Source organism: Amblyomma maculatum, chromosome 3, assembly GCF_055883805.1.
Source record: "Amblyomma maculatum isolate TAMU_Amacu chromosome 3, ASM5588380v1, whole genome shotgun sequence".
Lineage (NCBI taxonomy): Eukaryota > Metazoa > Arthropoda > Arachnida > Ixodida > Ixodidae > Amblyomma > Amblyomma maculatum.
This window is the reverse complement of record NC_139346.1, coordinates 130,176,288-130,200,818: the sequence shown is the minus strand read 5'-3', so window position 1 is coordinate 130,200,818 and position 24,531 is coordinate 130,176,288. Positions and strand designations below refer to the sequence as shown.

Here is a 24,531-nt window from a genome sequence, read left to right as displayed (position 1 = left end):
GCGAATAGCCACTACGAAATCGAGGTATATAACGTGACGAAAGAGTGCGAAGAAGCTCAGAGGAGGACATGGCATAGGAAATTTTTCAAGTGTAACAATGAGAGGAGCATTGCTGCCCCGCTGCGGTGGCTCAGTGGTTAAGGGTCCGGGCTCGTGATCCGAGGACACAGGTTCAATTCCAGCCGCCGCGGTCTGGCGGAGGCAAAAACCAGATGAGCTCCCGCACTGCGCGACGTCAGCTTATGGCGGAAGTTCTAGAAGGTCAAAATTTTGGGAACTCTCTGCTACAGCGTCCCCCAAATACTAGCCATATAAACCAAAGCAGAGCATTCCTGTATGGTCCACAAGTACGAAAGAATATGGGTCCTGCTGCAAAGGTGTATCACATATGCCCATCCCAGATTGTGGTAACGATGTATGCTGTTGTCTGCGTAGAATAATGGAGGAGGGCTGCCTGTGCCTCCCTTCGCCTATTGTTGATGCGATACATTAGTACAGTGGAAATCAAGTAGAAGAAATGGGCATGGGCAGGACATGTAGTAGCGAGGAGAGGATAACCGATGGTCGCTTAGGGTAACAAACTGGATTCCAAGGGCAGGAAAGCGTAGCAGGGGGCGGCAGAAAGTTAGGTGGGCGGATGAGGTTAAGAGTTCGCAAGGGTCAAGTAGATGCAGCTAGCACAGAACCGGGTTAATTGGAGAAATTAGGGAGAGGCCTCCGCCTTGCAGTGGAATGATGATGATGATGACATAAATACACCATCGGTCAAAAAGGCCGGCGTCCTGGAAAAAAGCGGCAGTGAAAGCCTTATGATGTTACAGCCGCATGACCTCGAAAGTTTCAAACACACCGCAACACTCCCCTTCAACCTGAAGTCAGTCGTGGAATAAAAAAGCGATTAAAACATGACATGCAATGCAGAATAAAGGCCGCTGCTTAGTTTTACAAGGTGACTGATTTCTCTTTAAAAGAAATATTAATTTATAGAAAAGATTCGAACCCATGACCTATAGATTCTTAGTTGGGCTCATTATATACGACAAGGTCACGCAATGCATGTCTGTTTTGCTTAAAACAAGTGGACGTTTACATGTCGTACGGTCACTGAACCTTGGCAGGACAACTGACGATGAGACATTAATGCTTTCGCGTTCACATCACGTAACTAATCTTTCTATATCAGGGCCCATATAACGGTGTAAAGGGGCGATAGCCATGTTGACGAGAATGCATCCAGAAGGCTCGTAAAGATTTAGACTGGTAGAATACAAAGTGCTGAGTGACTAATGTGGACAGGGAAAGGAAGAGAGCCGGGTCGTAGAACCTCTGGGTATGAAATATGGACAAGAGGTTAAGGGGTGTTTTATAGAGAATCGAATAAACCTTCATTTCTTGGTTTGGCTTATCGGGTTTAACGTCCCAAAGCGACTCAGGCTATGAGAGACGCCTTAGTGGAGGGCCTCGGAAATTTCCACCGTCTGGGGTGCTTTAACGTGCACTGAAATCACAGAGCGCAGGGGCGCCTTGCTTTTCGCCTCCATCGAAAAGTGTCCGCTGCCGATAGAAGAATGGAGTATGTGTGGGGCTGGTGTTCCACCCGGCTTATTAATTCACGGGCTAGGTTATGCGTCGCCTCCTTTCCTTCGAGCCCTTCGTGTCCAGGGATCCATACGATATAATGATATTGTTTGTGTTCGGGCGTTGAGAAGAGCGCCGGCCTTCGACTTTGTGTGAGACAGCGACAAGCTGCCGAAGGGTCGGGGACTATATATGGTGGGTGAAATTACTGCCTTCTCGCTGCACCTGACAGCCAGGGCCACTGCTGTGATTTCTGATTTCTGTGGGTGATTCGCACAAACTGAGGCTTGTGTGACGAGTTCGAGCTGTGAGTTCCCATTTACCACTACGAATCTGTTTGGCTGCCAACTGCTATCTGCCACGAATCCTTCACGATCCGACGTGTTCAGCTCCTAGATCCATGATTGTCGACGGAGCAGGGGCCCGGGTAGCCTTTAGCCAAAGGAATCACGTGATTTCGTGACGTCAAGAATCACAAAGAAATGAGACAGCCGGGGAATTTCTTGAAGTTGGCGTCAATAAAATCCATACTAATTTTATTGCAATAGCTCTACTTAACACAAGAGCCCTGTTTCGTGTCGCGTTGGACATTTGATCTCCAGCCAGCCTAAAGGTCCAATCTTCAAAGCCAAACCACAGAAGGTCAGCGTTTACCTACGACCTTGACCTTCAATGTTTAACCATCTAGATAAACACTATGGCAAAGAATCGCGTGATTCATGACGTCACGAGATCGCGCTACCGTTTTCGTACTAAAAGGCTACGCCTGTCCTCTGCCTCGACAGTCATAGATCCATAAGAGCCGTGCGCGTCGGATCGTGAAGGATCATGGCAGATAGCAGTTGGCAGTTGACATGATCGAACACTGATTAGTGGATGGGTTGTGTGACGTAGCGATACGCCGTGCTGTCACAAAGCTTGGAGGAGTTGCCAGCTCGGGTTGCTAATTTGAGGTTGGATGATGGGATAGGAATCAACCTTCCAATGCTCTTGGCTGCCGTTTAAGGCTCGCTACTCCTAGGCCATGCAAGCCTGTTCGTATCTATTTGGGCGGCAATTTCGAGCTTCCAAGCACCTATTGTAGCCAAAGAACGTCCGCATAAACACGAAGGACTATCATTCGACATTTTGTATAATTAACCAAGTTGAACCGGTGCTAATATCTAAAGAAAAAAAATGAAAGAACAGCATCTTGATGGGTGCTCGGTATGAGGGCAAAGGGAGAATTAAGGCGAAAGCCTTTAATGGCTCAGGCTGTCGTGGACAAAGTGTGTCCCGCTTTTGCGGCGTTCTGATTGGCTGAGGCGGGATGCATTTCTGCCATCTGCAATGCCATATGTTGAACGCGCACCAAGGAACGCCACGCGATAGGAGCGATGGTGTACCGTTCAAACTCACACTTGCCGGAGAAAGTGTGATACCGCGCCTCTCTTTTCCTGTATACAAATTATAATTACATGCAGCACTGCAACGAATACCGGCAACAGGCTAATGATGGGAGGCAAATTATTGGATAGGAAGGGTAGGCTTTCGCCATTCTCCTCTTAAAAGAGACATCTAAGAGACCCCCTAATTATTTTCGCCTGCTATGGCGATGAGAAATGAACCTGAGTATTTTTGATCTCGAGCCGAACACGCTGAACAGCTCAGCGAAGCAGACACGTTCACACGTCTTGACTGAAACGGAGCTTTGGATCTATGTCAGGTGGTCTCGCACATAATGTGATCGTTTCGGCTTTGTGCTAATGAGTACTGCGTATTCGATAATGCAGGCACAAGATAATACAGACAACAATCAGAGATTAAGCGAGCAGCAAAGTGCATGTACAGTCTTGAACAATATGAGACGGAACAAAGTTTCAGCATTCAGTTATGGATTACTCCGTAATTATATGCATGACAACGGCGTTTCTTCTTTTTTTTTTATTTTTCAGTTTTGTAACTAGTTTTCATCTGGATGCATAATATCCAAAGGTCATCCTCATATATAGCAGAGGAATGAATACAGATAATATTCGCAGTTGTGTGCAAAAAGTTTGTTCTCTGACTTATTGCTGATGACTGTGCGCTAAATAGGCTCCGTAAGTGGAGCCGCAGAGGGGAGTTAACACCGTCGCGCGATACTCAATGCGAACTTTACTGCCGTTCAAATTTTGGTTCAGTTTGAGCTCTCCACAGAACTGCAGTGCTGAAGAAGATCTAAAGGCTCTAACCACTTCCTCAGATGGTAATTTTTTGGATTGTTCTCTGATCTGTCTGTGTTATCGGCGCTTCTAAAAAAGGGCCACATAAGTATTGGGCTGCGAGGCAGGACCGGGGTGACTTCTTAAGTGGCTTTTATCTCCTCCCTCCTCCCGTTACCGAGTGAGCCTGTAGCCATCGTATGATTCAATGGAACGATTTTATCGGCGAAAACTTTCCGGAACTGGTTCCAGGCGGTTGGTGTGCTTGAATGAAGTGTAACGTTTTCAAAAGCGGGTGTCCGGCGAAATTTCCTGTGCATAGTTCCAGAAGAGAAGTGTGGAAGCGTGAAAGAGGGCGAGGTCAGGGGAGGCAAGTTGGTGACGGGCACTTCTTTTTTTTTTTTTTTGGGGGGGGGGGGGGGGGGTCAGTATCCGTCATACTTTTTCCGTGGAAACCTGAACAGCGCCGTAAGGGAGAGGAGGAGCATGAGAATGAAAGTGCGAAAAGAGAAAGATGTGCCGTAGTAGAGGGCTCCGGAGTAATTTCGACCACCTGGGGAACTTTAACGTGCACTGAAATCGCACAGCATACCGACGCCTCTCCGTTTCGCCTCCATCTAAACGCAGCCGCCGGCGGTCGGGATCGAACCGGGATATTAGCGGTCGTAGGCGAAAACCACCTGCGTAGTGATCCGCGTACAGGAATGTCTTACGCACCATTGGAAAAAAGAAAAATGCCACCAAAATTTGATGTCTACTCCTTTAAGGCATGACGTAACAGCGTCGATCTCCCGTATGACACTTGTTTGCGCAAAAGCATACTTTGCAACTCGCTTATTAACTGATCCCTATTATCCCTACTTAACTCATCCCTAAATGAGTGCCTAAGGTAAAACATATTATATGAAATACCCCCCAACACTAATATAAAGTTCCGTCTAACCAAGCCGTATGAACGCGTCAAACTCGGGATGGAAGGGTTTCAGAGGGTTCGATTACCCTCATCCTCCCATGACAAAGGAGACAGCTGAGTTGGCAGCTCCTGCCGCCGCGGCCATGCCATGTGGTCATGTGACGGCGCGTAATGGGGGTCCGGGCCCGGTCATGTCAGTTATCAGACAGCAACTGCCCGAGACAGACCCGTGAATGCTCGCCCATAAAGCCGATGACGAATTTTCTGGGGAACAGCATCTTTAACGCTGTCGCGTTAAACTAGGGAATTAAGCTTTAATAGTTAGCTTACTTGGAATAGCCATTTAAGTGCCTTTTGTAATAAATTTCGTGGTGTTCCTTCTTAATTCTCCATTTTCGCTCCCGCTTTTTATTTTCAAGGTAGCGTTTCATGCTCTTTCTCGTACAGTTCTTTAGTATGACATTGCATTATTTTACCATTGTTCCCTTGCCTGGAGTTCCATATGAATTCTATATCAAGCAAATCCTCTATTGTACAGTGTAAATCTACCATCAGGTACGGATTATTTCAGCTCCCTTCCATAAACTACATTTTATGCCCTTGTATCGCTGTTTTTTTTTTTTTTTTTTACATAGTTGTTCAGGTCTTTGGTTCCTCTACTCATTCCGACATCAGCTCATCAAGTTTAAAACTTCGAGAGTTTAGATAGGTTAGGGTCACTTTCCACTAAATTTATTCATTTATGGTGCTCTATTCTTTCTTATTTTTTTATTATTGTTTGTGCTGCCCTCTCTATGTCATGGAAAATGTATTCCCGAGTGAATGTTTCGACAATTGGTTAATTTTACGCAGAATGCTGTGCGTTTTTTTTTTTTTACTGGTATTTCTTTTTATGTCGCCTATCATACGACTGTGCGGTGAAGGCCGACAGGCCTATTTTGTCTCGGGCTGACCCGCTCTCCCTGTAGCGAATGTTTTCATGCATAGAAATAAACGCATGCTATTATTGAAAATTAAGCATGTGAGATGCAATAGCGATCCAAGTCTACTTTCCCTGTTATGATCAGCCATCTTCGAACCAACCTGTGGCGACATTGCCGGCGTTTCTTCATAAACAGGAAAGTCATCTATCGCTGCAAGAAGCTCTGCATATCAAGTCGCCGCATCCTGTCTAGGAAATGGTTCGTTTCCTCCCTAAGCCGGGAGGCGACTCCGCCTAACCGGCCTTCGAGAGCCTTACAGATGCGACTTTCAAGGACAGTGGCAACACAGGACTTCCCACTCTTCTTTGATCGACGCCATTGCTTCCTGGAACCACGACCTTGCCACAAAAGTAGCTTTGTCTGTCAACGAAAGGATTATACTCCGTTTCGGAGGATGTTTACAACACGACAGGTGGGGGTGACCTGGGCCGATCAGGGCGGTGCATCATGATTGCACTCCTGTGCACCCGTCGGCCACAGTTAGAGAACATGGTAGTTGAGTTGAGTTGAGTTGAGTTGTTGTATGCTACAGGTGGGATTAGCCTTGCTTATTCTGCCGGCAATTACTCCCCTGTAGCGTTACTTGCTTTTTTTTTAAGTCCTAATATCTGTGAAATCTGTCTCACTATATGCGCATAGTCACTTGTAATAGTGCATATTCCACTCCAGCGGTCACCATCTATGCACCTATTCGCTCGCAAAATAACATAATCCACTCTAGAACTCATTTATGCACACGTTCACTCACAATAAAATACAGTCCATTCCAGCTGCCCATCTATACATACATTCACTCACACTATAAAAGTCCACTTCAGAAGTCACCATCTACGCGCACATTCACTCACAGTAGAACATAGTCCATTCCAGCTGTCACCATCTAGAGTCAAGGTCAGTGTCCTGCAGAAATTGTAAAAGAAGGCGCGAAGCCTCCCTTCTGCACGTCTGGTTTCCACTTGGGCAGACAATGTCCTGAAGTGCACTATGAAGGGCTCCTATCTTCTTAAAGGAAGCGAGCATCACACACCTTTCCGCGTAGTACTTTGGACAGCACATAATATAATGCTCTATATCCCCGCACACACCACATATAGAATATAGCGATGACGATGCCAGGCCCGTCTTATGCATCCAAGCAGGAGTACGAGCAGAGCCAGAGTGAATTCGATGTAGTAAAGTGGCCTGATGTCTTCTCAGTTCCTTGGTCACACATGGCTTGTGGGGTTCACTACACAGGGTACTAAATGGTTGAGTACAATTTCTCTGAAGAGTCTTTTTTATCTTGAGGCACTTTTTTGAGGAAGTACCTGACAGTGCTTTATGGGCGAGACTCGGTCTGCCACCTCGTTGCCTCTGACACATATACGTGCATCAAAACTTCCTCTTGGGCGAGTTGGTAGTTCATCTTGACGTAGGTTTTTTTTAGCGCGAACAAAGGCAAGGACAAGAAAGGCGAGACGTACACACACAAGCGCTTCTGTGTGTACGTCTCACTTTCTTTGTCCTTGTCTGTTCGCGCAAAAAAAAAACCCTACGTCAAGACATATATGTGCGAGGGCACCCATTGGAAATTTTAAGTAAAGCCACTGCTGTGTAGATTCTGCACCAAGCATAGAGACCTTACAGACAAGGCATCAGTGGGGGAGAAAGTGGTATACGAACACAATCACCTTTAGAGCTACATCCTGATATGGTGCAGGCTGTTCCCACCTTTCGTAGGGCCGCAAACAGCATCTAAAACGGAGTATATAGTCCAGTGCTTCCTGAAATGGACCAGCGCTCTTTCCGGAATGAATACCCCAGATGCTTTTAACCCTGATGTCCTTTTCCAAAAAGTTGAACGCTTTTTGCCAATGAAAATGATGCTATTTGACTGTCGGTGATTTCCAGTTCCACTGTGTTCCGTTTTGTTTGCACTGTTGAGTGACTTGACTTACGAGTGACTTGACCCGTGCACTCCTGTATGAGCCTGAAGAAGGCTTACAACATTAATAAAAAATAAAGGACGTTTGCTCACTTTCCGGCTCTGGGCAGAACTTGGGCCTGGACTAGTGTCTCCTGTAGTACAGGGCCTGCAGCGTCGAGCCCGTTCGAGCAGTTTTGAGATTGTCCATCTGCTTCACTGAGCGACTGTGTGGTGGCGCCAGTCTAACGCCCACCCTCATGAGTTTTCTTTCTTTTAGGCTTTCTATTTGTAAGTATTAATAAAGCAGACAATATTTTATGATTGGCAAAAAAAGTGCCATTATTGGGAAGTACGAATATCTATATAAATGTGTCTGTTAGCGAGTAATTTGGCGTCGTGGACGCAAGGGGCGTCACGTTAAGCCCTATTATTTAGCCATATTGGGAAAGAAAGGTTAGGCGGCCGTGCAGACCCCTCACGCTGCAGGTACACCCTAGAAGAGGCAGTGCCTGGGCCCCCTCTTCTATCATGACTTCATCGACGAAAGCTGTGCACAGTGCCATATATGGCGGTGGGATGAGCTGAACGTGTAAGACAACCTTGTCGGAATTCATTTACCCAGGGGAATTGGATGCGCTTGGAGACCGCTACCGACCATTTGAGGATCCTTCTAGAACCTCTCCAGTCGCCGTACTTTAATCGAACGCACGCTATCAACCACAATACAAAATAGTTGCGCGTGCAGTACGTCTATTTTGCATCCCTTGAATAATGTCCTTTCATCACCTTGTCTGCCTCGCAGACATACATGACAAAATTACTTTTGAAAAAGAATTAAATTAATTACTAATTACGTGGCTCGATTTCGCAGAAAAGTATTTAAATTAAATTACTCATTACTGCTCCTAAAAAGTAATGATATTACATTGCAATTACTTCGACTGAGTAATCCAATTACTTTTAAATTACTTTCTAGTTTTCATCCATGCAAAAACTGTAAGTAAAGCTACTAAACAAAACAACTTGTTCTCCAGACACGAAGCACGCACATTCTTTCATCTTCCCGCCAAATTTCATCCCAGAGAACTATTCCTTCCCTCTTTCCTACAGCACCTGACGTTGAAAAAATAAGACAACCGCAAAACGAAAAACAACAAAAGCAGAAGCATGGTCGAACGGTCGTGAAATGAGCGGCGAACCCAGCGTCTTGCTGGTCCGGAGCTGTCTCCGCCATTTGAAGGTCCCGAAGAAGCTAGGCTATTTATTGCTTCCGTAGTCCCAAGAATCGTCCTCGGCACCTTGCGCTCAGTAATGCTCACGCCACGGCGGCTCATGGCATGAACCCTTCTGCCTGTCTACTCCGGCTCAACCCTCCCTCACCCCGTGGTGACGAGTGTATACCAGGCACCACTGTGCCCTAGCCAGCGCAACACGGTGCGCTTCCAACTAGTTTTCAACTCCGGCCTTCTTACACCATCTGGCCCTTCGGCATACCCTTGATGCCTTGTTTCCTGTTGCTTGGAGAAAGGTTGCCATGGGAGAGCCGCACTGTGAACTGCTACACAGGAGGTCTCAGGCGCACTGTTTTGCTCGATTTTGTCTCGTTTTGCCGATCCGTTACGCTGGCTTTGGCTTGTGGCACGTCGTTCCTACTTTCGCAGCACTCTACTTTGTTGTCTATTAAAGAAGTAGTGGTACATTTAAATAAAAGTAATTTCGAAAGGAATTAATTACTTCTGCTGCGAAATTACTGCCAAAAATTAATATTACACTACAAATCACTAAAAGAAGTTATTAAATTACAGTAATTTCATTACTGTAATTCAATTACTGCCATGTATGGTCACAGCTGGCACTGGCCAACCTGCAGGGGGCCAAAGATTCTGCTCAGATTCGAGAAACCTTGCATGGAGAACGCTGACGTCTCGGACAGAAGCAGAGTGAAACACCAACTGTCTCCGCAAGCAGGTTTTACGTGGAGAAATGGGAATTCCTGCCTCGCATTTATAAACGACAAAAGCTGCGAGAGGAGATGAGAATCAACGGATGACGTATACTAATGGCTTGGGCCATATGGTGAGAGCGGAGTGCGCAACCGGAACGTAGCAACGACAGAAACATCCAGCGGGGCGGTTACCGTGATAGGAGGGGATCATGACGAGGGCCGAAGGATGTGCAACCTGAAGTTGGTGCTGCCAGAAATTAACAAAGGATGACTACAGTGGAAAAAAAAAAATGTCTAAACAATATCAAAGAAAACCGAACAAAGGTTTAGCGGGGAGCCTCAGCTCACAAAACAACGTTTCGACAAGAAGACTTGTCTCCGCCTGGGCAGGGCGATCATCACTGGCAGGGTTTACGTACGTTTTTGCTTCCGAAGGACAAAAGCAGCTGAGGGGAGATGAGTACGGCAATAAAAGAATGTTTCCTTGGAGATGGATTTCTCTGAAAGGAGAAGGTTATTGCGAGAGCGCAGGAATGCACTCCGAAGGAGTAAAATGAAAGGCGGAGTGCTCTTGGAGTGTTAGGAGGGCAGCGGCGGAAGAAGAAAAGGAGGATGTGTAAAGTGAAAAGTTGAAGATGGTGGCGCGGCGGTAGCAGTGCATATTGTGGGCGAAAAATGGCGGTCATGCCTCCGGCATGTAGGATTTGGCAGGTCACGTGGATTGCGGGCACAGAGGTGGCATAAAATGCCACTCGCATTGGCAGCTGCCAAATGGGAGCGTGAGATGGAAATAGAGCACTGGAGCCTTGGATTCTTAGTTTGATATGCAGCCCTTAGGCCACGCCAGGACATTCGGACGGCATACGAAGCTGGTGCTTTATAATTTTTTCGGGCGGTGTTTTAGATAATGTTTTTAGGTTACGACTGTATACAATGTATTGCAAGATAGCGTGTGAGATTAGTATGTGTGAAATTATAGGAACGCATATTAAGCTAGGAGAGTAGCAACTTAGCGTGTAGCATAGTGCGTGAACACGAACGTAAATAACAAAGATGTGTCGCACATGGAGGCTATTAACGCGGTCTCGTTCCGCTTAAAGACAGGCCTTAAGGAATGCGCAAATTGCTCGTGGTGGAATACGTTTACAGAGAAGAGAGACGCACTCACGTCACCCACGAGATGCTTGAGACGCGATGCCAACGAACAACGGCGCCTCCGGCCGCCGTAAGATGGCATGTCGGTGCCTCCTCTTTGACATTCAGGAAGTGGGAAAGGATTGAATGCCTGTACAAGAACGGCTATGTGCGAAAGTACAGATGCCCTGACTGCACGTGTCTCCCTCAAATTCTTTACCTCAGCATATCGCAAAACTAAGATACTTGAAGAGCTTCGCTCAGATTTAGCATTACCGAGTATCATAGTTTCGTCGACTTAATTTTTTACCTGTACTTTTGTTACTGCGATAGCAGTGAGTCATGCCAGTGAATTAACTGTGATTTGCTTATCACTACTGTACGAAAAAAAAATTGATCAGCTGTCTAATTTTTGGTTTTTATGGTAGAACCTTATATTACGAAATTAAAGACTTTCAACATTGAAGGTGGGCTCAGTTTATAAAATATTTGAATTGACGACGTCGTTTAAGATATACAACGCGAAAAAATATACTTCCGACCGCACGGTAAATTCTCTTTGCCGTAGTGCGGATGCCTGAAGTGACATCTCCGCATGCACGTGAGAAGTAGACGTGAATAATGTTAACGTCTTATACGCCATAAATTACGTAGACTGTGTCTGCACTTTATTCAAGTTTCGCTATTCTATCAATTGGTAGCGTGGGAAATCCGAATTGAATAGTTCTAAAAAGTAATTTTGAACGTTCGATACCACGAACCACAGTGCCGATTCTAAGAAAAAAAAAAAAGTTGCTCACCTCTGATTTTGACAACCTTCGATTTCGTAATACAATGCTGCTAATTAACCGTCCTTTTGCTGCACTCCACCACACAAATATTCTTTCCGCATACAATCTTTCTGCAAAGACCAAACCTCCGTATTTTCCATGCCTTCTGAAAGAAAAATCTGCATTGCATGATTTGCAACAACCAGTACCTTCTAAATATAGAGCCCAGAAACCAGGAAAGTGTTCGTATTTATTGCCTTCACAGAGGACATGACCGTGTTATCTCATAATGTTTATGGTAAAACTAGCTATACTCACTGAATTATACTTCGTGCCGTGAACGAGGCGCATTAGTATGAAAAAATATCTGTTAGACAGATAACTGCGGGTGTACCGTACCACTCTATATTGAGACCTCTTCTGTTTAACTTCCATATGAACAGCAATGTGCATTCACCTATCCATCCTTAATTTAAATGTATACTAATATTACAACGCTGCCCTCTCCTTGCTCAACAAGCGGTTGCTACTTAGAAATGTCAGTTCCTTCGTGGGCACTTAATATGCAAGTGAATATCCATGTCAATAAACTGAAGTATACTTAACTTATTCTCCAAATGGAAGTATAAAGTTCGTGCCCGACCTGCAGCCAGTTTAAGGCAGAAGAGAGACAGTTTCGAAAGTGCAAAGGTGTAAGAGATAATTTTCATTAATCACCAAATTGATCTAACTGTGGATATGGCCTCAGCAACAATTTCTTTATCGCAATTAAGCAGCGGTTATGAGCAGGCTACAATATACATTTAACCCTGTTAAATTTAGTATGCTACCGTAAACTTCGTCATAACCCGCGCAGTTGACGATTGCTTAATACACCGACAGAAAAGAGTGTTTTGCTTAGAAGGAATTGCAAGTACGGTAGATTTAAATTTGATTTTAATGCTCACAAGCTTCATGCGGTTGGAAACATAACGTACCAATAATAAATTAATTATACGACGTAAATATGTTTGGGAGATCTTGCGTGTAACTTTCTTAGCACTAATAAAGCCTGAAGTAAAGAGCGTTGCAATCTGGGACGAATTATACCGTCTCCTGATTGTGTTGACCGTCAAGCGGTGGCGTCAGATTCTCCTGCACGGGCACAAACATATTGCTGTCACATCCAGAGCCCTAGACAAGTAACATGCTAGCTCCATCCAGTGTGTGAAGTACATGGTTTTAACTTTTTCTCTCTCCGTTCATGTAAGCATACCAACTACATTACCGTGCCAATTCTGAACATGCACGATATGCGGTCCTGTCACGGTAGTGATCCGCTGGTGTAAGAATTAAAAAAAAAAACCGAAATAAACACACAATTGCTTCTTTATAACCTGGGAATCACGCGAATTCTTTTTTTTTTTTGTTTTTTTTTTCGCGCGTTTTTGCGGCAGCTGGTTGCGGCTGTAAACATACAGTGCGCAAAATGATTTTAGTTTGCTATTAATATTGAGGTCCTGTAACGGAAGTGCTTAGCAACCGCAGAATTGTTTCCACTTCCTGATGACTCTCACTGAGCCTTTTTTCCTTTGTATGCGGTAAAAAAGCTGTTTGTTATTATTTTGTTTTAGTAATTTCTAGTACATTTGTACGACAAAGAGTTCATGCATGCTTGTCAATGACACCATGCCTAGTCGGGGAAATGTGCTCGCCTAGCTGCTCCGTGCTGTTCTTTCCCACCCCTTCCCATCTAATTTAAGGGGAAATGAAATTTAATTTGATAATTACTTATGCTTCACGACTTTCCTGTAGATAAGTTTCCTTCAGAAGAAGGCTGGGAGCATGTAGAAATAGGTTTCAGTCAGTCGCCGTCTTCTTCATTATCCAGCACGAGCTGAAATTAACATCGCTGCCTGGATTCTCCGGGCCGCTTGACACGAGACAGCGCGAAAGCTACGGCGAAATATTTCCTGAATAATATCTCGTGGCGTGCCTCGCATACAGCTGCGTATTTTTCTGATTAAAATTTTTGGCAGTTTAGAGGTGGATGATGTCTTATAGTAACCTAACATTTGTTTGTTGTTGTTGTTGTTGATTAGCCCTCATGTCACAGAAAGGACTTCAATCATTTGATATATTTTGGCCGAAAATGACGAGGGGAAAGGTTATCACGATACAAATCTGGGCGCCTACATGCGCGCCTCTTTTTTGTCTCAACCAGTGATCTGACCCTGCCCAAGCTGTCTTTCCAAACAAATTATTTCAGAGCAAGAAATAAAGAAAACCGTGAAGAGACAGAGGTATTAAACCGATTGTCTCAGAAGTGAGCACAGCTGTGTTTCTACTTCGTTCTGCCAGAAAATCGCTTTATGCAGATGTTCTCCAGTATATAAGTGCCGGTTTTCCATCGGCAGCCTACCTACGAACTATGGGGCGTTTGCACTCCGTCGCAAATTGGAATATATTTGAAAATGGTTGCGTCCGAATCTCGAGTTCATTCGCTTCAGCGTTCGTCGTATTTGCCGCCCGCTTGCAATGAATATAGTAGATCGACATCATTTTTTTTTTCATCAGTTTCACGTGCTATTTTGAAGCTTTTGACACCATAATCTTAGCTCTCACTGTGTTTGCTGGCTTCACGCTTTTTTGAACACAGAGTGATGTGTAAAAACACTGGGTATATGCTCGCCAGTGCCATTCTCGCTATCTCGCGCACGCTATATAAATGCTTCCTCTTTAAGTGCCGCACTGTTGTGCGGCGCCGATTAAGTGGGCACTGTTTCAAGGCCATCTCGGTTAGCAGCTGGCTGCGCCTCTACAGCTTCTACGCTGCTGCATTACCGCAGTCGAGCCGCCCGCGGTACCCACTGTACTCGCGGCACGCGCTTTTTCCGCGCACCCACCCTTTCGGTTTTGCGCTAGCTGCGCATTTTTATCTGCATATGGAGAGAGAACGAACAACTTTAATTCTCTTAGACTTACAAGGCGACTTGTCATTGGCGCAGCCGGGCGCGCATCACAACACAACACGCTACTCCATTTCTTCTCTCCCTATTACCCGGTCTCGTTGTCACTGCCCTCGAGTGCAACGTGTTCGCTCTTTAGGCGCATGCGCGTTCGCACGCGCAAGCGCAGTTGTGTCTTTATGACGTCATCTGCGTGATGTCATCGGCAGGCGAGCGGTACGAGGAGCAGCAGCGGCGGCGGCGGCGTGTTATCGGCCAGAAGCCGCAGAGGTTGGCCGCGGGTCACGTGTGCTGACCCGCTTTATATAAAAGACTGCTCAATTCGTGTGAGTTGGAAGAAAACGTCGAAGTGTGAGGTGTTGGTGGGGTGCCAGTCTTGAAAGAATCCCCCCTTTCTTTATTTGGTTCTTCTGTCGAAGCACACCGTTGTATGGGTAAGTGTGCTGGGGCTTCTTACGGTCATGGCCTCGTCAGCCTCGCTGCTTGCTTGGGGTGGTGAGGTGAAGCTTATGTCAGGCGCAGCGTAGGGGTTGGCTTTAGAGGGTCACTGACATTGAATCAACCGTCTTCCGGATTTTTCCGGTCCGGGAAAAGCCCCCGCTGGGGCCCACCCCGGCCCCAAAATGTACGGCGGTCTCCTGCGCAGCTACTACCGGTACTGCAGCGAGCGGAGCTTGTTTGTTTTGCTTTTTGATCACGCGGTGGCTTTGTCGGATGGCACGTGCCGTGCACAGCCGTGGTGACGTCGTGAGCGCATGGCGCAGTGACGCGGGGCCGGGGAGCCTGCATCAAGCTATGGTAATTTTTCGGCATCGACGGTAGCAGTCCTGCTGACTTACTGGCAACGATAGAGGTGTTCTTATCCGTGCGTTGGAACTTGCAATTCCTGGCTGTCACGCCCTATCCCGGATCTCACCGCGGCCTCGTAGAGGCCTTGTTCATATGACTGGGTAGGCGCGTGCCAAATTGGTAACTGGCCTTGTTGCTGCGATAGCATCGTGCGGCAACGCCCGACAGCTATCTCGTTGCGTGTGGACGTGCCTCCATTCCGCTCTCCATCCGGAATGACGTGAGCTGACGACGGCGTACTCTCAGCTTGCTCGCGGACCTGGCTAGGATGGCCGCATCAAGTCTACCACTGGTACACGCGCAGTGTGTGCCTCAATTTTGCGTGTTTTGTAGCCGAGACTGCAGTGTTCGCCCAGCGAGTCCGGAGGAGCCTTTAGCTGGCAGAACTTTTCGCTGCCTTTCAGTGGCTAGCATGTATCCGCGCCACTTTCGGCAGCGGGGTAGAATCTTCGCGCTAAAGATTTACTAATCTTTATTTGGGACAATTAACTAATAACTTACAGTTCCGACAAATTGGTTGCCCGGTGCAAGAAACTGAAAAGTGGAAATTAAAAGTGAGTATGGCCAGATGCTTCCCAGTTTCGTTTGTCATTCAGCACCGTCCAAGTCGCTAGTTCCAGGACTCTCAACTAGGCGCTCCTGCATCTGGAGTCGCTAGCTGCCTTTTCGCATCACAAAACCCTGGTAGAATGGCTTCTTCGCTTCAGTTGTATCGCGCAAGCGGATTTCCTTTTCCGAAATCATGGGGCGCATGTGCAGTGTGTCAGTTGCTCGCTACAACTCTGATCAGCGACGTGCAGTCGAGGCACGTTTGCCTAGCGGGCGAGTGAGAGGGACTCCTTGTTCGGTTCGTTTGTTCGCATGAAAGGTTGCCATTTGTTCGACTCAGCAGGTTAGCACATATGGTTGCCGGGGACGCACTCCAGGGTTCTTGCAGCTTGCTTTTTACGCCTGCTGGCCGGCCGTTAACACACTGCTCACAATTTCTGTACAGGATTTGTCTGCGTTGGATAGGTAGTGCTGTTTGGTAAGCCCATGGTAATATGGCGCATAGTTCAGTGGCATTTGCATTTAATGTTGGGACAAGACAAGTTGGTTTTAGAAGTCTCCGATTTTCATAAACCATCTCAAGACCATACGCACTAGGTCTTTTCGTAATATGCAACCTTGCGACCATAGCTCTTCCTGTTCTTTGTTGCATGTAATGTACTACATTATGCTCCTGTGCAGCTTTGCTGAAATTTCATTACAGGCTGTGCTTTGCTGCACTGCATTCAGGCTTCAACCATATTAGCTTTGCACTGTGCCATTACCAAGGCCAGGCTGCCTGTGTGCCAGTGCAATCTATTGATTTATTCAAATTGTTCTGCTGAATCCTTAATTCTCTTGGCTGTCCTGCTGCTTTTTGAAGCACTATTGTGCACAAGAGACTACTCGAGGTGCCTAGTTATGCTACTTCAACGTTTCCTATTAGCCGACAAATCGACATGGACTAACTTTGCCTACGTGCACGATTCTAGACATTCCAACAGCTGTAATGCATGCTATTTGGAGGCATATCTGGTCCCTCTTGTACTTGCATGCTGCTGCAAGTCCTCTAGGAGTCTGCCATCCTCCCTTGCTACTTCTGTCTTAAAGGGAAATTTTAGCTGTATTTATCAGCCCTGGAGGCCACCTGATGCTTGGCCCCAGCTGTCACTTGCCACGTGGTGCTGCCACAGTGCCACGCTGTCTCCATATTGGAAGCTGTGCCCAGCCCCGGATAGCAACAGGGGGGAAATCTGGACGGAACCGGTTCCTTGGGAGCAGAAAACCCTGGCTTCATGCCAGCTCTCTGCAGGCCTCCCTGTGGCTGTCACACTGGCATTAGCTATTATGGCAGATCTATTTCCGTTGCCCCCATTGTTGTGAATTTGGAAGTCTCTAGACCTTTGTTGGCACATTGTATGCCTCTTACGGTATACATTCATTTGGCTCATCGCAGTATCATTTGGCATTTCAGTGGCTGAGAAAGAGTGGTAAAGACATGAACGTTAAAGGGGAACACAATTGTTAGTTGAATGCCTGTGTTGTCTTTTCACGAGGATGTCTTTAACATTGCTTCTCGTCAGTGAACTTCGTGCACCAACTAGCCTGCCAGTATGCTCTTGTGTCCAGTTAGTATTTGTCTTCTCGGAAGGTAATTGCTCTTAACATGTTTTCATCGCAGTCCATATTAAGTAATGCACAATTTGATTTCGTATCAACATTTGTTTCTTCTCTAGGGCTGGTCCATTGCAAAAGTCTGTGCGCCACTATATTGCATGCCAGACTAATTCAGAATAGTGTTTTGCATCACAAAATATATTTTTTACTTTGCTACAACTAGTAGTATGTTCTTAAATGTCTTCTAAATTGGGCAGATGTTTCCTCCAACCAGTTAAGTCTTGTGGGTCTAACGCTTGGGACGTTCTGTAATAGTTGTCTGTTCACTAGACTGATTTTTTTTTTTTTTGTCCAGTATGCATGGCAGTGCATCAGTTTCATTTCATTGTGCATCAGTACTTTCATCTGCTTCTAGTTTAAGCTCCTCTGCATGTGGATTGCATGCGGGCTCTTTGTATCAAGATAGAACACTTCTGATAAGGCCCACATACCTACACCCATTCGGTGCAACTCACACTTCCCATCAGCTGAGCTGTTGAAACTGTCCACGTGTCTGTGTGATGCCACCTGGGCAGCTCTTTAGGAGCTGCTGCTGCGTGATGCACAGGACCTCTCTCGTCCTGATAAATATGCCCTCTATCCTGAGTGGAGTCTGCACTGATAAGGCCTATTTCTAGGGCACAGGAAGGGCAGGTCTTCAGCCATCTTAGAGTGGTGGTGTGATAACGGAAAGGGTGACATCAGCAGAACTTGGGTGGCGCTGATTGGCACGTATAAACCTGTGGGGGCAAGCTCTCTCCCAAATTGTACATGCTTTGTCAGGTGTACAGTAGTCTAGGGCAGAGGTCTGCTGCATGCCGTTTCTTTTGAGTCGAGGCATGAGGCTGGTTGGAAGGTGCTGTAAGTTCCCATCCTTGATTACCAGTGGTGGCATTGTATTCTTTTGCACCAAGCTTTTTATTCAGTCCATTTCTTTCTTTTTACTTTTTTTTTTCATGGACATGGACTTGTAGGTAGCCTTCCAATCCTTGTTATCTTGTTCTTTGGGCAGTGATCTTTTTTCATTGCAGTATTTTCATGCCACAGGCACATACAGTTTTCTGTCTAGCAGCAGTATTTTTATGTGGTTGTAATTTATTTTTCAACATTGGGAATCTTCAGTCACTGTCCTGCATAATGCACTGCAGTCAAATTGGGGCTTGGTTTAAGTGAAGGTTCTTTTCTTCTGTCATGAAATCATTAAGATGTACATTGCATGATGGTGCAATCTGTTCAATTTCATTTTGTGACAAACTTCATCATAGGGCTGTGCTACACTTTTGTGCTATGCTTTTCATGGGTGGGGGATTATTGTGTACAGGGCACATAATGGCTCACTGACATGCCTACACTTTGTGCCTCTGTTCTTGAGACAGGTGTGTGTGTTTGTGCATAGTAGCTGAATGTGCTTTGTACTCTGCAAGACCTTTATGAACAAATTAACCTAAAAGTTGGCATTTCATATTCATATACTGCTTTGTGTTTTTGGTGATGTCAATCATGCACTCACTTCTTTCTTGCAGATCAGGAGCTAAAACTAAAAGGCAACTACCTGGCTCCATTGGTGTCCCTGGTTTCCCTGTTTGTGTCGGAATGGCCATCTTGACTCGGAGTATGGCTCCAGTTCTCATCATGGTGAGTGTGCAAAGTGTTTTGCTTGTAAGAGTAGATTGTTTTTTTGCTGGCTTTCTGCAGTTTTTTCGCTCTGCTCTGCAGTTGTTCATCATGAAAAAAAAATAAAGTTGCAGTTGGCGTTTCAATAACATTTAGCTTCAGCTTATTTGCACCTTGGCCCGCGACTCATTAAACTTCCATTCAATATTTGTGGACTGTCTCATTGCATACAATTTTCTCAAGTTGCTTTAGGGGCTGAAATGGGTGCTAGTAATGTTTTGTTAAATTTCATTACCATTTGATGAGTGTGAACTATTCTTTTACTGGCTCAATTCTGGCTGTACTTGTTTATGCTACATTTTCTTTTTCGCATCTGCTTATCTTGGATGATGGATGTTGTTGCCACCACTAAATCTGTATTGTGCCCCATGATGGCAGCACTCCAGTTCCACCATTTAGTGCAGCAAATTGACTTTGGTATTTTCTTTCAGGTTGGTTGGCCTTGTGGACATTTTTCGGTGTGGGACACTCCTCTTCCTTCCCTGGGATGACTACTCTGCTGTCAACCATGAAGCGGCCCAAACGGTGAGTAATTCATGCGCTTTGACGGCTTTTTTTTTTTTTTTTTTTTTTTTAGCTCCTCTTCTGACCAGGCTGCATCTGTGGCCAGATTTCAGTGCTTTTATTTAGAAAGTTCAACATTGTGTGTAGTGAAAGTTTCTATTATGCTTTTCAATTAGCTGGTATAGGATATAATTCAGGATATTCGTTGTAGGTGAAGCGCAATTTTGTCAAAGCAAACGTTTGACCAATCTAAGAAATTGACGTAGGTAATGAAGGTAAAAGTAACAGTAATGCATCAGAATGTGTTCGCACTAACCTTCAAGCTTGTATGTAGAGCATTGCGGCAACCTTTACTCTGTGGAGGCTTGCTATTCCTTGTGAAAGAGCAGCCGCATAGGTAGTGTTGCGCTTATCTGTTGTGCATATTGCTTGCATAGGGCAGGTGCAGTTATTTTGTGAGATTTAACTACTTTCGCACATGCCATCGTAGGTGAACGACGACCCGCCAGAGCAGCCCTTGGACCAGAATGTGAAACGGACACCTGTAGGGGGTGGAACCCCCGCGGCAGCCAACCGGCGATCCGAAACCCAGCAGCCACGACTCCTGCCGCGGCCTCGCTGGACACCCATCCAGGGTGCCCCACTTGCCTTTGACACCACGGCTGACCTGGAGGCTTTCCTTGCACAACTAGAACAGCTCTTGGGCGAGGAACTGCGCGCCAGGCGGTACAACACCCTGGGCAACCTGCTGCGCTTCTACGGTGACTACAAATGCCGGGGCAGCGGCAGCCTGGCGAGCTTCCTCCGTGACTACCCAGCTGAGGTGGTCGAGGAGGGCCTCTCGTGCGTCGGCCTCAGTCTACACCTGTGCGGCACCATGAAGCGGCGCTTTCCCCGGGCACGACCTTTCTTGGTCTCATGCGAGGAGTGGATCCCAGACGTGGCATCTTACTGCAGTCACGACCCTCCAGATGCGTCCAGTGTCAAGGAGCATGTGCTGGTAGCGTTACGCGTGCTGGTGCGTGACGGGAGCCGCCGGGGCCTGGTTCTAATGGACCCGGGCTACCACGTGGGCTTTCCTGTCATAGTCATGGATGATGGCTGCGCACCACACAGCGGCCACTTCATCCAATCGCACACGTCTAAGTCCACCAAGGAGTACTGCTACGAGGCTGTGGGTGAAGGCTACGTGCTCTGGCGCGTCACCGAGACCCGATTGGGCTGCAGCAAGACCTGGGACAATGTCCTGTACGTGGGAGGCGCCTTCCAGAGCGCGCTCGCCTACTCTGAGAAGCGGAACCTGCTGTACGACTTCCGCACGCTCGTGGCGCGCCGCGATGGTCGCGGCCCCACGGCGGGCGTTTACTGCAAGCTGGATGAGATGAACCGTAACCCAGTCTTCACGCTCTTCTACACCAAGAACGGCCAGAGGACAGAGGCCAAGTTGCCTTTTGCCTCATTCGGCCACAACGCTGCCAGCACAATCCCACCTGTGGAGGTCGCCGAGTGTGCCGAAGAAGTTGGTATGGCCCCCAAAGAGCTGCTGCAACTCCTCAGTGGTATCGCTGACCTCTACGAAGATGTCGACTTTGTCAACCAGCTTCTGGACCTAAACCGCAAAGTGGACCCCTTTGAAGGCTAGACACCATCGCATCTGCTCTTATGCCCCCTTCTCTCTGGGGCTTTCCAAACCGAAATAAATGCCCTTCTTGGCTATGCTATACCATGCACATGTTGTACGACTTGTCTTTATTCTTGTGCATCTAAGGTTCTGTATCTGCAGCTGATATTTGAAAGAAAAAAAAAATGTTGGATATAGGTGTCCCGTGGTATTTATTGCCTGGTATACCAGATGTTAATTTGAGGCCTCTAAGTGACATTGGCTATGAGGGGTACCGTAGTGGTGGGTTTGGTAATTTCGGCCACATGAGGTTTAACTCGTAGAAATTACAAGACAATTAACTTCACTTTTCATCTTCCCTTATTCCGACTTCTATCAGCGTGCATGATGTACTTTTCAGTCGCCCATTACAGACAGCTTCTGCCAATCTGTTGGTTCCAGTGAGAACTACTTGAACACTCCAGATAATGCGAAGAATGTTTACTTGTTTTGGTAAGAGTTATATTCTTTTCTTCAAACATTAGAAATAATGGTTAGGTCGTCTTCTATCCGTCATATTCATGCAACAAATTTTGCGTCCAGCTTCCTCTAAAGTGCTCAAATAGCCCTGTAGTGACAGACATCAAATATTGCAGCACACACCACGAGTCTACACTCTACAAGGGACAACTGGCTGATGTCATAGGTTAGGTGTAGAAAGTGCAGTCTGCTAATGAAAGTAGTGCTTTGTAAGCCCAGATTTATGAAAAGCAGAGCTGGATGGTGAACTTAAGAATTTCACTGAACTTCACTACCGTAATGAGCAATGGATAGTTTGTATTCCCAGTCAAAAACGACCATTGGAACCAATTTGAAATTTCCAATTGAAACTATTTGGTTTTCCAACTAGAACTGATTGTTTTCTCAGACACAACCCATCACAGCCAATGGGTGAGACCGACTGCACTCAATTGGATCCAATGAGTCCGACAGCATATACCAATGGGCCACACCTATTGCATACAATGGGTCCAGTTGGGCATACCAATTGGGACAAAAGGAAGACTGACTGGCAAAAGCAAGACTGATGTGACTGAAATGAAGTACAGGGAAGCATACATCTCACAAGAACAATATACAGTTGCACAGTAACAAATATGACAGGAGATCACTACACACACCCAGCAAGCACACTTCTGCTCCTGCTTTTATACACCACTCATCCTGGGGCCAGTGACTCTTACCATTTGAGTTCTGTTATTTTTGTTTGCAGCAATAGTGCAGATGATGAATTTAGTTAAACAGGTTAAGTTGCTGATAGTTGTTATGAACAGAATATGGTGCTTGCTTTGTGAAATATGCAAATGTTCCCATGGATGCACTCTGTGCAGTTGGGCAGACCAATTTGACTCAATTAGTAAGACCCATTGGATGCAATGGGTTTGACCAATTGGGCTATGCAGTTGGAAAGATTAGTCGAAAATGAACTTATTATAGTACTGTTGTAATGTATAAATGGCATTCTATAGTTTGGACAAGTAGCAGATCCAATTGGCCTATCCAACTAGAATCCATAGGAGTTCTATAGAATTCAAATGAAACTAACTGAACTATCCATTTGGAATGCGACTTCCAAATGGACATTGCAATGGGTTCCAAATGGAATGGGAATTCCAATTGGAACCCATTGGAAAGTCCAAGGACTGATCATTTGGAAAGAAAACTCCAATAGGAACCCACCGAGTTCAATTGGTATCCATTGAGATTCCAATTGTTTCCAATGGTTTTTTTTTTACTGGGTGAAGACAGCATCTCAAATGTATTTAGAATTGGGTGCATAATTTTATTTACAACTCAGCTTTGGCATTCTTGGTTCAGAGCAAGATTACATGCACATCTGAACTATAATAAAGCTTAACTACCTCAGCTGCTTTGCATGAGAAATGCCTCTGTGCCCACTGCTACAGCTATGAAAAGCAAACAAGAATCCTCTACTTTAGTGAGGTCGCAGAGCTGGTTAACCGGCCACATGTCGCATGATGCATGCTTGTATCAGTACATGCTGTAGCAGTTTCTTGGTAGCTTATGTGCTGCGATGTATAGCAGACCTGTTTTCACCGTAATACCGCCATGGTTGCAAAAAAAAAGTGCAGCAACGCTTTGTACTATGCAAGGATTTGCTAAAAAAAGCACATCTAACTTCATTAATAGACTTTTGTATTTAACCTTTATGCACTACCTGTTATAAGAGCATTCCCTCAGCACCAATGTGAAACTGTCCAAAATAAATCGCGGAAAAATTACTGAAAAAATACACATTCTTAGACATGAACAGCACTGCAAACATTCGGAGGAACACCTTCACAATCCGCCTTTTTCACACTACCCTCTGTGCTGCGCATGCGCACTTATCCCCTAGTTGAAAACAAACCACCAACCCCGCTGCGCATGCTGTTATTGGCCTCTGCGATCAGCGCAGCCGGAGCTGATCCTGGAGGCCATATGCAGTTAATATTGTTGTCAGGCACATGCGACAGATGGCGGTAGCTGTCAAGAACACATTCTGCTGAGGGCTGCGTCTCCCGGGGAGGTTTTCAACCATTAGCAGACTAATTTTAAACGACTCACAGAGGGTGCCACATTGTGTGAAAAAGGGGGATTGATGTTAGAAAAAAATATTTCATCAGTGGACTGCCCATTAATGTAGAAAGTTGCACCTCAATGACTTCATCACTAGATGTACTATTTCAGGGTTGGAGAAGTAGCACACTGCCCTGAATGCAAGAGAGAGATAGTAAACTTTCCTATAAAGTGCCTCCATACTATTTATTCTCCACAGCACTGAAAAATCATCCTTACGTACGGCTAGTTACCGTGAACACTTTCCATTCGAGCACAACTGTGCAAAAGTCCATCATCTCGATTTGCAGGAAAACCCGAACTTATATGCAGATGCTATGCTTGGCACAGCCAAAGGTGTTTGCTTAATCTTCCTCATGTCTGACTGTCCGAATGACTTTATTCTAGGCTAAATACTTTTGCACTGCAAGCTCATCAGTGGTGAGCTTAACGCCTATTTTAACAATTTTTGAATGGAATATTCACGATCAGTTGGAAACGGCCCCAACGAAACTGACGAGAAATGCTTGTCACAAAACTGGATGCTTTGATACAAAAACGACTTGAAAACTTGAACCTTTGGAAAAAGAAAACTTGAGAGCAGTATCCGAGCCATGGGCTTCTATGAGTAGTCATGTGCCAATGGCATAGAGCTGTTGTCCTCTCGAGAATGCCTCTTCGACTTTTAAACCAGATTAGTAGTCCTTCACGAGTAATAATAGTGCAACCTTGGCAGTGAGA

The 24,531-nt window shown here is 45.8% G+C and overlaps 1 protein-coding gene across 2 annotated transcripts; it reads left to right on the top strand.

The window, feature by feature from the left end:
* The first annotated feature begins 14,602 nt into the window (after nt 1–14,602).
* On the top strand, nt 14,603–21,301 carry LOC146196022 (uncharacterized). 2 transcript variants are annotated; one of them, XM_084598019.1, is made up of 4 exons: nt 14,603–14,794; nt 18,917–19,028; nt 19,499–19,592; nt 20,062–21,301. In XM_084598019.1, the coding sequence occupies exon 4, from the start codon at nt 20,449–20,451 to the stop codon at nt 21,211–21,213; it is 765 nt and encodes a 254-aa protein (XP_084454145.1). In that variant the 5' UTR covers nt 14,603–14,794; nt 18,917–19,028; nt 19,499–19,592; nt 20,062–20,448; the 3' UTR covers nt 21,214–21,301. The 2 variants fall into 2 exon arrangements, with proteins under 2 accessions (XP_084454145.1, XP_084454146.1); XM_084598020.1 differs by lacking the exon at nt 14,603–14,794 and adding an exon at nt 15,188–15,763.
* Nucleotides 21,302–24,531: the final 3,230 nt, after the last annotated feature.